This window comes from Adiantum capillus-veneris, chromosome 25, assembly GCF_014529385.1.
Source record: "Adiantum capillus-veneris isolate H3 chromosome 25, ASM1452938v2, whole genome shotgun sequence".
NCBI lineage: Eukaryota > Viridiplantae > Streptophyta > Polypodiopsida > Polypodiales > Pteridaceae > Adiantum > Adiantum capillus-veneris.
This window is the reverse complement of record NC_140955.1, coordinates 9,351,280-9,365,324: the sequence shown is the minus strand read 5'-3', so window position 1 is coordinate 9,365,324 and position 14,045 is coordinate 9,351,280. Positions and strand designations below refer to the sequence as shown.

The following is a 14,045-nucleotide window of genomic DNA, read 5'->3' as shown; positions in this document are numbered from 1 at the left end:
AAGATGGATGCTATAGTTATTCATTCTTGGTTGCATCAATTTAATGCTTATTTTGCGGCAACTTAGAAGACAGGAAATAGCAAGGTTTTGACGGCAGCTAAGTACCTTGCCGGTGATGCCATTAATTTGTACCACGCATGGTAAGAGGCACAGTTGACCGCGCACCGAGAGGAAGCCGAGGAGGGTGTGCCCCTTTCTTTCAATTGGGCCGACTTCTAAGACAAGCTCAAGGTGCGGTTTATGCCACCCCAGTATCTCGCACGATTGAAGGATGATTGACGCGGTCTCAAGCAAAATGGTATGCCAGTTATGCCTTTCTCTAATCGTGTTTTGCAGCTCGGCGCTCAATTACGCAAATCTGATGCGGAGTGCAAAGAGGCCTTCCTTTATGGATTGGACGAGTAAATGTTGAGGTACTTGATCCAATCGATCTCAACAAGGCGGTAGCGAATGCTCTCGCACAGGAGATTAAGCACAATAAGGGAAAGCCTAAGGAGAACAAGTCGTCTCAAAGTACCTCTCAGAACGGTAAGAATGGTAACTCTTCTAGCCAATCCTCCTCTAATACTTCGGAAAAGAACTCTCAAAATGAATCTAAGGGTAAAGCTAAAGCACCTGCAAACCCTAAGCTAACCCCAGATGAAAAAGCTGCTCAAGGAATTGTAGGAGGATACATAACGGCTAAAGAACAAGTAATTTATGCTAAGGAAGGTAGATGTTATCAATGTCATGTCAAGGGTCACATTAAGAAGGCTTGTCCTAAGACAGCCCCACCTAAAGAATCTAAGGCACCCACAGCATCCACAAGCACTTTAATGAACCAAACTGAATCTTCTCATGTCTCTGACACACACATTGATGAGTCTCCCATGAAGTGTTATGGTCATGTAAAGGGTCAGCGTTTTGTCATATTGTTTGATCTAGGTAGTATGCATGATTTGATTAGTGCCTCTCTTGTAGAGAGAGCCCGCCTAGAGGTTAGTCCGACATCTCCTCTCGAGGTGTCTGGCTTCACTCCCGGTCCTTTTCAGTGTTATTGCTTTTTAGGCCAAGGGCCTTTAAATATGAGGTTAGGGCTCATTCTCTGGCATGGTTCCTGGCGAAGGTGCAAAGTCTGGAGTACAGGCTTGTACTTTGTTGATGCAATATAAAGAAAAACCGAAAGGGCCAAGGTTTGGGGCCAATACTCTCTGGGGTGGAATTTCGCCACTCCGTGTCACGTGTCGTCTCTCTCTTTCAGTACAGATGTTATTGAAGTGCTAAAAGTCTGTTCAGTCTGTTCTTTTCTATTGGCACGTGGTGCCCGTCTTGTGACACACAGCCAGCCACGTCAACAATTCCGGGGTGTGTGTGGGTCTCGTGGGCAGCAGCCAGCAGCCACGCCACCAGTTTGTGACAGACCCTCTGCCGATTAGTGGGTTGTAAATAGTGGTACCTCTCAGCATGCCTATTCTGCAAGGATCTTTTGGCCTGACATGAAGGAAGTAGTGACCTACGTTAGCTACATTCAATGCTCATGTCTTGTACGTGCTAAACCAGGAGCTTTTTAAGTTCATCCTTCCTTCGAAACTAAGGGCAATGTGAAGAGATGCAAGTGGAGAAACACCATCAATGATCTTCGTCTACAAGATACCTATAGATGCTGAGTTCAGCTTCTTCTTCTTGGCCTTGTCGCGTGATTCTCCTCCTCCTAGCAAGTGGTTGTCAATTTGAATTATTCATCACCAGTCGTTTGCTTTTCACATGTCCTTATGCATATCCTATAGATGCTGAGGTGTTTTTCTTTGTTGTTGTTTACTATTCAAAGCAGATAGTTGAGAAACATTACTATCTAATCCTTGTTATGCATTGTGCAGGATCATAAGAGATATAGGCTTTGTAATTTCAAGCCCTCCTATCTTAGAGGACTCCGAGGAGGTATTTTCAAATTAAGTGCACGTTCTGGGGGTACACGTTTGCACATGCATGCCGTTCTTTAGTTTCCTCTTATTTCAGTTTATCATTGAGTGATTTCTATACAGCTTCCAACAGTTGATCCGGATGTGCTTGGTGGGGGTATCAAGACTTGGTCAGACTCTATAAACTGGCTTGCTAGTCTTGACGTAGATCAAGTGAAGCAGTGGTTTGAAGTAAAAAGCAATAATGGAAGGCTAGGTATGTGTGAGAAAGAATTGAAGGCTAGGTATGTGTGAATTTTTATGGCTGAGTTTATTTTGAAGTCTGAATCAAGTTGGCATTTCAATTCAGGTTTAAGGGACTTTGCTTAGAAACATAAAACTAGATATCTCTGATTTACAATGCCTGTGGCAAGCCTAGGTGTGGTCTGCCGGGCGTGGGCATCAAAGAGAGTCACCTTGAGTGGCCTGGCTGAGGGCTACAGGGAGTGCCCAACATCACAAATGGGTGCAGCTGATGCCACAATGGGCACCCTAATGGCTCTATAGGTGCAGCGATTGTGCTGATGCGAAGAGTCCCCGTAAACAAGGGAATATAACGGTGAAAGCTAGACCCTCGCCTAGACTAGCTAGATCCATCCCTTGTCTCAATCAGTACAAATACCAAAGTCAAGGGGATTTCGTGGTAGAGTTGAACTAGCTTGGTCTGATGTCTTGAATTGAACTCTGTTGCAACCTCTCTCCCATGAGGAGACTTATCAAAATCCTAGGAACGGGCATGTGAAGCTAGGTAGCCCTGATGTGGTCAAAAGCTGGCTAGTCGACAACCTTTCTTCCACCACCTTGCGTACCAATTAAGTTATTAACATCCCTCCAATGTGTGACCACTGGACTGTGAATAGAGCTGAGGGTATTCGCTGAGAGTCTGACTCCGGTGGACACGCCTTCAGAGTCCACAAGGAAGAGAGACTCTCCTCCAAGATAGGAGTATACCAAATGTGACTCAGGAGCTGGTGCTGGCCACCCAGTGGAATTTCCCGCTAGTAAAGCGGCTTACCAGATAATGGAACCAAATTGGCCTTTGAGACATTACCACCAGCGTTAACCCACACCAATAATACCCTCAAGTAAGCGGGACGATTTTTTTACATTACTTTGGAAACGGTACAAGCATTTACAAGAGGGACGGACTCGCCCTTATATCAGCATCAAGTTTGATCTGTTTATTTTATGGGTCAAAGGATCTCATGATCTCGGGATCTAAGCAAAGCAGCATAGTTGTCGAACAGATGGTAACACAGATACAACAATCCCTATAAACTTTCCTGAGCAGCAAGAAATCCAAACTGAGCTGTGACTGTTGTGTAAATTTGCAATGTGTAAGGGTAGATAAGGCTGCAGGGGATAAGCTATGGCACGCTTCAGGATGTATGAATGTAGACTAAGGCAAATGTGAGGGCTGGATAAGGAAAAGATGAAAGCGGCTGGATAACTGTGTGATATGGGCTGAATGAAAGTGGGTGTGCCGGCTGGATGACAGTAGGCTGTGAAGGCGATGCCAATCGAAGTTGCATACGACATAGTGCGTGAGAGAGAGAAGTCGACGTAGATATTGGTCGTGTGATAATGTTCACACGCTTTTCAATGTTATGTTTTATTATATGAGGGTACAAGTATGGTGGTTCACACCCAAAGAATAAGAGGGTTAAAAAAATATACAAGAGAGGTGGCCAGAGGGCCTTTAGACCCAACAACTCCCCACTTAAAGGCCCGATGTGGTACCTTTAAGTAACTCCCACTAAGTGCAAGCAATGCTTATGTTGTGTCTTAGCAAGACACTTAGTGAGAACATCTGCAGGGTATCCTGTGTTTTGACCTTTGTCAGTGTGACAAGGCCATCATCCAATACCTGTCGTATAAAATGGTACTGGACATCTATGTGTCTGGTACGAGCATGGAACATGGCATTCTTAGCCAGGCATATAGCACTTTGACTATCACAACCAAGCACTGGAGCATGTGCTGGAAGACCAAAAGTCCTCACGAGATGGCCAAGCCAAATGGCTTCTTTTAAAGCTTCTGTGAGTGAAATATATTCAGCCTCTGTAGTGCTCAGTGCAACAATCTTTTGCAATCTTGAACACTAAGAAATAGCTCCACCAGCCAATGTGAAGACATAACCACTGGTAGATTTCCGAGTCTCAAGATCTCTTGCCGTGTCTGAATCACAGAATCCCCGCACTGACAATGTACCCTTTCCACAGCATATGCATGTATGTTGGGTACCTTTCAAGTACCTGAAAATGCTCTTCACTGCCTCCCAATGTGGTTTGCCAGGATTAGACATAAACCTGCTAACAACTCCCACTGGATAAGCAATATCCGGTCGTGTAGCAACCATGGCATACATCAAAGAACCTTAGGTTGATGCATAAGGAATACCTTTCATAGCATGGGCAGTTGCATCATCTTTTGGGCAATCATGCTTGCTAAGCATTGTGTGTGGTGGTAAAGGCACGCAAAGAGGCTTAGCATCAGCCATATCAAATCTCTCAAGCACTTTCTTGATGTACTTGTCTTGACTCTTGAGAAAGGAATAAAAGACGCTTCTTTCTATCCCTTGCAATGCGCATACCCAAAATATGTTCAACTGCACCCAAATCTTTCATTGAGAAAGCTGAATTCAGCTCCTTTTTCAAAGCATTCAAATTTCCTTGTGCTTGCCTGCAATCAGCATATCATCCACATATAGAACTAGCACAATAAGACTACCATCAAGAGCCTTTTTGGTGTAAAGGCAGTGATCTGCATGAGTGCGTTTGAACCCATGGTTAAGCATAAAAGTATCAAACTTCTTGTACCATTGTCTAGGGGCTTGTTTCAACTCATACAAGCTGTGTTTCAGTTTGCATACCAAATGCTCTTTCTCTGGAATGACAAAGCCCTCAGGCTGTTGCATGTACAGCTCCTCATCCAAGTCACCATGTAGGAAAGCAGTGACTACATCCATTTGATCCAACTCCAAATCCAAGATAGCACATAAAGCAAACAAAACATGGAGCGTAGTCATCTTCACCACAGGTGAAAAGATCTCTTGGAAGTCTACGCCTTCCTTCTGTGCATAACCCTTAGCAACCAAACGCGCTTTGTACTTGGGTTTGTCATCTACACATTTGACCTTATAAACCCACTTGTTAGGAATAGTTTTCCTATCTTTGGGCAAAGACATAAGCTCCCATGTATTATTTGCATACAGTGATTCCATCTCAGATTTCATAGTAAGCTCCCCCTTACTTTTGTCTTCATAAGACTTGGCCTCTTTGAATGTAAGAGGCTCCCCCTCATCAGTCAACAAAATGCAATCCATAGATGGCTGGAACCTCTCTGGTTGCCTTCTAACACATGTAGACCTTCTCACCCAATGATCTGCATTGACTGGCAATGGGTCTACATCATCCGGAATGTGCACACCATCAATTGGCGGGTGATTTTTAGCATTACCTCGCTGCTGTAATTCATTTTTAGCATGTTGGTCATGTGGTATAATCCCATTTTGTGCATCTATTTGTTGTCCATTCTCTTCTGGCTGCTGCACAATGGGTTGCTGCTCATTTTCAGCATTAAAAGGGATCAAATTTTCAGCCAAAGGTGGCTTTATGGTTGACTAATTATGCTGAAACTTGACCTTCTTCTTGTCAATGTCTACATGTGTAGCATTTTTCAACAACTTAACCTCGTTGAAAACTACATCTCGGCTGCGTATTATCTTCCTGTAGTGAGGTATCCAAACTCGGTAATCCATCTCTCCCTCATCTCCATATCCATGAAGATGCTCTTGATAGATTTTATGTCAAGTTTGGTCCTCTTATCAACAGGTACATGCACAAATGCATCGCAACCAAAGACTCGTAAATGGTCATATGAAGCCGGTTTGCTAGACCAAACCTCTTCAGGGATGCCATTATCTAACACACGATTCGGAGAGCGATTGTGCACATGAACTGTAATTTTAAGAGCCTCTCCCCAAAACTCTTGAGGGAGATTAGGTGTGGATAACATGCATCTCACTCTCTCACAAATTGTGTGATCATATCTTTCATTCACACCATTAGATGATGGATTATAAGGGTTTGTCAATTCCCGCTTAATGCCATGCATCTCACAAAAGCTGTTAAACTCATGTGATACATACTCTCCCTCATTATTCGTCCTGATAGCTTTTAACTCAAGTCCTTTGTGTGGTCACAAATGCATGAAATTTCTTGAATGAGTCAAGCACATCATTTTTACTCTTTAGTACATACACCCATGTCTTTCTACTGTGATCATCAATGAAAGACACAAAGTATTGTGCGCCTTCATGTAAATTTCTTTACTGATTCACAATTTTATTCTCATATGTATCTGTCAATTTCTTCCAGATAGCATAAGCAATGTCTGTGAGCACCTTATCAGACACAACCATCTTGATGTAAGCAATAGATTTCTTATTAAGCCTAGCCCAATCATCATCTGACAAAGCTGTAGGTTTCACTTTCAAAAGTGCATCATCACAGTCTTTCAGAAATAAGATTCCATACATTCTATCCTTCCACAAATCAAAGCCAGAGCCGTCAAACCTCTTGATTTCAAGGAGAGACTTTGACTCACCAGTCGTAGATGCATTAGAGGCCATTTCGGTGCAAAAAGAACCAAAATTTCATTGCTGTAATTTTATGACAGCAGGCTGCAAACTGAGATTTCAGCCTCTTATGGGCTCAATCCTCAGTGTAGAAGAGCAAGAAGTAACAACACTGCTTTACCGGCCCTTTATCGCAAGTGTACAACAATAAAGAAGGGTAAATTTCAGCAATAATGGCTGAAATTTTGGCATACAAATAGGGCATACAATCCTCGCATGAATACTCCCACTTCAGCAGTAGAACCAAAGTGCATATGCAACAACCTCAAATCTGCAAATGGATTAAAAGCTGCTGCAAAATGTATTTTCAGCAATACATTAACTCAATGGTGAGTATTCCGCATGTAAAATACATAAATGTGTGCCACATAAATTTCCTGATGCATATAAAACCTGCTTTTTCCATAACTTCTTGAAAAACTCAAGAATGGAACTCAAATTCTCTACTCAAACTGTCCACATATCGCAATACATTCATCAATGTCTGCAAATTATAGAAATTTCAGCAAAAGCCCCAAATTTTGACGGTTTAATTTTTGAAATTTTTGCAAATTGGGCAAAATCCCAAATTTTCTCAACCTGTAAGTGAAATTTCAGTCTGTAATGCTTTAATATGCTGTAAAAATGCTGAAATTTCAGCCTCCTGTGAATTCCCCCTTTCTCCTGTAATCAACTTGGCCTGCTAATCCCTACTGTATCGCAAGAGCGAGACGCTCACAGCCTCAAACTTCATAGAGAAGCTATGGGCTGTAGTGAGAGGAGAGAGAGAAGGCTCTGGGCTGAAATGAGAGAGAGAGAGAGAGAGAGAGAGAGAGAGAGAGAGAGAGAGAACGCTGTGGGCTGAGGTCGAAGCAATGAAATGAAATGAAATGTTATATTAACGTCTTCAAAAGGCCAAAGTGACCTATGAGACCAGAAAGTTACAATGGTGGTGGATCTGATACAAAGTCAGAGTAACAAACTAACTAACAACATAACAAAACAAAACAAAAAATACTATGGGATCCTAGACTGGTCGATGTGAACTAAGAAAAAGGGGCAGCTTGCCGGGATAGCTAAATCACAGGAGATCTAGCATCGGGCGTTGGCGGATCTCATCAATCTCCTCCATGGTCAGTAGTCTGACCGGGCGTCGTGCATGCCTGGCCAGAGTGCTTCGAATCTTCTGATGAAGCCTCCGTCGATGCTGTGTAGTCCTCCGCAGTCGTGGGCGCCTGGATTTCCCCAGCTCACTCGCTCGGTCGATCAGTGTGCCTCTAGTGTGAGACGAAAGTGAGCTCTGCTGTGGTAGTAGCTCCTGCGGCTGTCCAGTGTCTGCTCTAAAGAAATCTGTGATCCGTCTGTGAGATTGGCTAGCCTCTCCACTCATTAGGCTATCTCTGTGTTTGCGCAGCTCAAGCAAGAACAAACCCAAGCATCTCTGATCCTCATATCCCATGACTCTGGAGAGTGGTCCAAAACCCTCTCTGAACAAGCAATGGAAGCGGCCTCGTATCTCGTAGTAGACAGGGAAGCGGCATGTGTAGTGCAACTCTGTCTCAGGCTCCATGTCACACAAGGGGCAAGTCCTAGCCTCTGCTGGTACTCCGCTGTATCTCCCAGTCTCAATCCGCAGCTGGTGAGAAGATGTGCGTAATTGGCCAATAGCACATCTTATCCCATGAGACAAGTGGGTGTCCATGTATCTGGGTCTCGTCACAAAACCATCCTCCGTAGGCTAGAGAAGATGCTCTCTGTAGAAAGCCATCTTCGTGCCCAGCTCCTGCGCCGGCTGTATCCATGTCCTCCTGGTGTCTAGCTGGGTCAGGTCTTGACGGATGAGCCTGGTGATCTCGGACTGTGTAAGAGTGAGAGATGGTGCATCCAATGAGTACTGGAAGGGTGGCAACCTGTCTATGCTGAACCCATGCGCCTGAAACCATGATGTCATCTCCCCATACCAACATGCTGTATCTCCTTGCATGGCTAATTGTCGAGAGGACTCAAGTGCAATGCGAGCATATCTGTCTCTACGAAGTTCCCACATGCGGTGTATGAAGGAGACTGATCTGATGAGCGCCTCAACCACTAATGGGGGGGCCGCTAGCTCTGCTCGGATAATGGCATGTGGTACTGATGCCTTGGCTCTAATGAGCCGCGAGATCATAGAGATCAGAGGTTTCTCCATGCTCCCCCATCCATCAGTGTGACCCGACCCCCCGTGATGATCCAATGAAGGTCCCCATATCTCAGCTCCATAGAGCAATGCAAAAGCCACCAAGGTGTCAAAGAGCCAGAGCTTCGTCCTAGGCTCCTGAAACTGAACCTGTGAACACATCCTCTCCAATCTACCCAATGCTGCACGGGCTCTAGTCAATCTGGTCTCTGCTGCTCTCCTAAGTGAGAATGCCGGTCCGCTAAAAACCACTCCAAGGTAAGTGTAAGCATCTGTGTACTCCAGTCTCCTGGCCATATGTGAATGTAGGTGCTGACCTCCTGATCCACCGTGGGGTGGTATTAAACACCATAACCTTGGTTTTACCAAGGTTGACAGACAAACCACTTTCACGGGCAAACCTATGCAAAGCATCCAAGTGATGTTGCATCTCCTCCGGAGATTCGGAGATCAACACAATATCATCAGCATATAACAAAAGTGGGATCCATGTCCTTGCCAGCTGTGTACCTCTATCACCATAGCTCTCAATGTAGTCAGAAACCTCATCTACATACATACCGAATAGAGTAGGAGAGAGCGGGCAACCCTGCTTCACCCCAATAGTGGAGTGAACCGGTGTAGATAGTCCCTCAGGGGTGCGTACATGCCCAACTACTGATCTGTACAATGCCATGATCCCCCAAATGAGCTCTGTGGGTACTCCCATCTCCTGAGAGAGAGAGAGAGAGGGGGAAAACACCTGCTATGCGTAGGCGGAGGCTTGAACCTTGCTCTAATACTTGTTTGAAGGGTGGTGCAGGCGATGCCAATCAAAGTTGCAGACGACAGAGAGCGTGAGAGAGAGAAGTTGACGCAGATATTGGTCGTGTGATAATGTTCACACGTTTTTCAATGTTATGTTTTATTATATGAGGGTACAAGTATGAGGGTCACTGAAGTGACCCTAGGGGTGGTTCACACCCAAAGAATAAGAGGGTATAAAAAATATACAAGAGAGGTGGCCAAAGGACCTTTAGACCCAACAGGCTAGTGGGATGAGGTTGATGATGCAGGCTGAGGGTAATGGGCAGTGGGCGAAGGCTGCAGTGAAATGCTACAGCAGGCTGTTGTGCACAAGCAGCCAAGCTGGGCTGGAAGGGGCCCGAGCGGGGCTGAAAGGTGTGAGTTGGGGGTAGAAACGATAGGATTAGCTGCAGCGTGGAGGGTCTGGTGTGACAGGGAACGCTCAACATGGGCCAACTTGATGTCACAGGATTCTGACTCACCCCCCCCCCCCCCCAAACCAAAAAAAAAAAAAAAACCCAACCTCTGTTACTTCTGCCTTGTGTCACTCTCACAGGACTAACCTTGTTTTAAATGCAAGTACAAAAGGGCTTTTTATCAGAATGTCCTCTATCCTCAATTGTATCATCTCATTGAACTTTCTGTGGCCTTCTTGCAGGGGAGCATTTCGCTTTCTGTGTAGAGTATGTCCTGCTGTTTTCTCCCTTTTCACAGGCCCGAAATCTGATGACTTTTATGCAAGTCACAAGCCGAACAGGTGAGCTGGGGTCATTTGGCAAAGAAAAGCATTTAGCTGTTTCCATAAAAGTGGAGAAGGGTCATGTTCTTATTGAATCAAACAGTACGAAGACCGCAGAGATGGGGATTTCTGAAACATCAGTGCAGAGTCTGGTGGATCCAATGGAGGATATCATGGATCCCCAAGAGCTCATGGCACAGCGTGCTTGTGAGCCAGAGAAACTTGAGATTTTCCTGAGTGACACACTGACCATCAATGAGCAAAGACAAGGAAAACATGAAAAGATTGGCAAGAGAAAGAGGAAATTGTTACGAAAGATGCAGCGTCTCAGACAGGGAAAAGGAGTGACTGTTACCATTGGAGAATTTGATTTCTTATTTGAAGATGCAATTGACCATGATGAGATCTCCTTTCAGCCTGGGACAGAGAGAGAGAGGTCGTATCAGGCTCACCAGGAAGTAAAAGTGAATCATTGGGAAGCTTCCGTGAAGTTCCTGTTGTACTCTGGACCTTGGGAGATTTTTGGGTTTGAGACCCCCAACAATGGTGCTTGGCATAGCTTAAACCAAGAGTGCGAAGAGGTGGGGTGTCAACCAGACATGGGATTTCCATACAAGAGCAGATGGCATGCAAATATGTTTTTAGACTGCTTTCTTGGCCCGCACGTGGGAGAAACACTGTACAATCGAAAGACTCGGCTAATCAATCAACTAGCTTTGTCGCAGAATGTACATGCGGCATCTTTGCTGTACAAATGCTTTGGCTTAAGATCAGATGCAGAAGCAATCAGCTCATTTTCAGCTAATCGTTGCAATGCTGATTTGGATGAAAGTCTTGGTACTACAGGTAGATGCACTGATAAAGCCATTGAAAGACAGCATGGTGAGGCGTTAAGAATATTTCCTCGAGCTTTTCTGAAAGGCTATCTGTTTTATGAATATGAACTTTGGCGCCAATTGTATCCAGAAGTGGCGGTGGGGCAACAGGTATTGAACAGCAAAGCTGTAAATAGGGATTGTGACCTTAGATATGCAGCTAGAGTGAGTCCCAAGCATTGGATGGGGTGGTGGACTCGTGCATGTAACTTCACCAATTTTGTGAGGCTGCCTGTTCACGAACACAGTAAATGGTACATAGTGCCAAAGTTGGAATGGCTTTCTCCAGTGGTGATAGACGGAGAGGATGAGATACGTAACCAACGGGTGCTTAGTTCGGACGAGTTCTTCATTGTAGCAGAAAAAGTTGCAGAAGAAGCTGAAAGAACCAACATTTCAAGAAAACGACGGTTTATGGTAGCAGAGGTGGTGTGGGAGCCTCTGAATGCTACCCATTGTGAAATTGATCAAGCCGTGTGCTGGCAATGTGATGGGTCTCCAAAAGAATGTGGCAGATGGACTGAAGTCAGTAGAGGGTTTGTTGTTGAGGATACATGGCCTGATAGTAGATTGTACAGACCACTCGGATATAGGCTTCCTTTGCTACCTTGATTTGTTGAGCGGATGCCAAGCAAGAAAAAGCACACTTGCCCGGAGCTCAAATGCGTGTTTCAGCATGAAGTCATTTTTGCAGCACTTTTTCTTTTAATGCTGTTTTGGCCTGTAATGCTTTGCATATCTCAATATGACAAAGCAAGAATCCAAAGGAGCAACCAATCCCCCCCCCCCAACCTTCCCCTTTCCGCCCCCACGTGTGTGTGTGAGCGGCTCCCTTGGGCCCTCGTCTCTAATCGAGAGTCAGGTGAACCACCCATCCTAAATATAGCCCCTGCATTTAATGAAAAGGAAGAGCAACCTCTTGATTAGTTGCACAAAAGAAATTATGTATAATGATCAATGAACCATTTTCTTATGGTAATTCCTTTTAGTGACTTCAAAAAACACGTATTTTATTTAGAGACTGGCAAGAAATTTGTCCCAAAAATCAAACAAAGAATGAAAGTATCTGAAACAACACTTTCTTTGTTATTTGTCTATTTAGTTCTTTTAGTGGGAACAATACCCCAAACCCTCCTAAATAAGAGGTACTTGGCCACTAGATTATGATTAGAAAAATATAATCATCATTTGAAGAAGTTTTTTTTTATTTTTTTATTTTTTTAAAAAAGAGAAAAATTCCATTAGTCGTTTTTTGTCAAATCCTTCTAAAGCTAGATGTTTAACACATTTGTTTGGTGACAATTGGGAAAGATAAAGTATCCAAAGTTCAGTGGCTAGCATTATTCCTAAAGTGCATGCATCTGTAAATGCTTAAAGACAATGCCTATTTTATTAGAAATGTAGAGATCTAAATTAGATGTCAAAATGATAAAATGATTTTGTTTTGATACATTTCCATAAGCCTGACTGCTAACACTTATGTAGTGGGTTGTTACAATCTTACCCTTCAATTTTTCACTTTAGATGTTTCGGAAGGTTTTCTATGAAGGGGTTTGGACCTACTACAACATTATTTTTACACGAAAGCTGATTGAACATTGCTTGCACTTCTATTATTAGAAAATAAGAACTCACAAAAATTAGCCTCTCTCTCTCTCTCTCTCTCTCTCTCTCTCTCTCTCTCTCACACACACACACACACACACACACACAAAAGAAAAATATGAAGTTCAAGATGGATGCAAGACATCAAGAAGTGGTTTGGAAGATGGGATGCACTACAACTGCTTCATGATGCCTTGATAGACTCCAGGTGAATGAGCATTTATCAACATTTTCTTTGATGTTTCTCTCTCTTTCTATTTCTTGCCAGGCTACCTTTGTTATTTTTAAGTCTTTAAAAGTCTCTGTCTTTCTGTCTATGTCCTTGATTCTCTCCTTTGTATCTTAGCTTCGGTTCTCTCTCTCTCTCTCTCTCTCTCTCTCTCTCTCTCTCTCTCTCTCTCTCTCTGCCCACACAGTGAATCCCTCTCATTCTTTCAATATGTGCCACTTGGCGTAGCTCAAGAATTGGTTTTGAAGTGTAAAATTCTCCCTCACATGCCCTAGGAACACTAAAAGTAAATAAACAAAGGTACATGTGTTTCCTCTTTAAGAAATACTCAGTGAACATAAAAGAGTTGCTAAGTGGCTATCGTAATGCTAAACGGTGCCCCTAGTGCATTTAGTTATGTTTAGACCGTGCCCGCGTGCCATTTAGCATAATTGATTCCAATTCTATTAGAGAACTACCCAAGAAGCATGTGCAGTAGAGGTGTGTGTCCTTGAAGCAGTAATTGTGGTTGTTCTACTAGAATGAAGATGATAAGAAGATCAAGAGCCATACATGAGGGAAGGACTTGTATAAAATATGAGCTTTTGAGAGCTCACTATGGCAACTTCAGTTGGACTTCTGAGTTGGTGCTTCTTCACTCTAGTTGGATGTTGATGAGAGAAAACTGTTGTGATGACTTGACTCTCAATGTTTTGCTACTTTGAGGGGTCACGTGGTGCAAAGCATGAGTTTCTAGGCAAAGATCTAGGTGGCATACAAGGGAGTCCTCAATGTGATGCCTTTTGTTCTATACTTTTGACAATTAAGGAACTTTTCTTTTGAGAGGTGGTTAGCCTTATATATATTATTTTTAGGCTTAGTTGTCTGCTTTCTTTATTTTCATTGTTGGTTAATCTGTTATTATTAATACCAAAGCTATATATATAGCTATAAGAACTATCTCGTTCTTCCAAGTTCGTGACATCTATAATAGAGTATATGGCTTTGCTTTGAGGACAAGACAGAGAGTGAGATGTGTTACCTCTAAAATTAGATGCCAACAAAATGTTTCACTCTTCACAAATACAAGCACCATACAAG

At 43.5% G+C, this 14,045-nt stretch overlaps 1 protein-coding gene across 1 annotated transcript in view; it reads left to right on the top strand.

Moving 5' to 3' along the window:
* LOC147424395 (uncharacterized) overlaps positions 1–12,853 on the top strand; it is a 44,247-nt gene extending 31,394 nt beyond the window's left edge. The window contains exons 2-4 of the mRNA XM_086500813.1: positions 1,857–1,917; positions 2,022–2,154; positions 10,176–12,853. Of these exons, the coding sequence (XP_086356939.1) occupies positions 1,857–1,917; positions 2,022–2,154; positions 10,176–11,743 (1,762 nt within the window). The 3' untranslated portion in view covers positions 11,744–12,853. The remainder of the gene's footprint in view (positions 1–1,856; positions 1,918–2,021; positions 2,155–10,175) is intronic.
* The last annotated feature ends 1,192 nt before the right edge of the window (positions 12,854–14,045 follow it).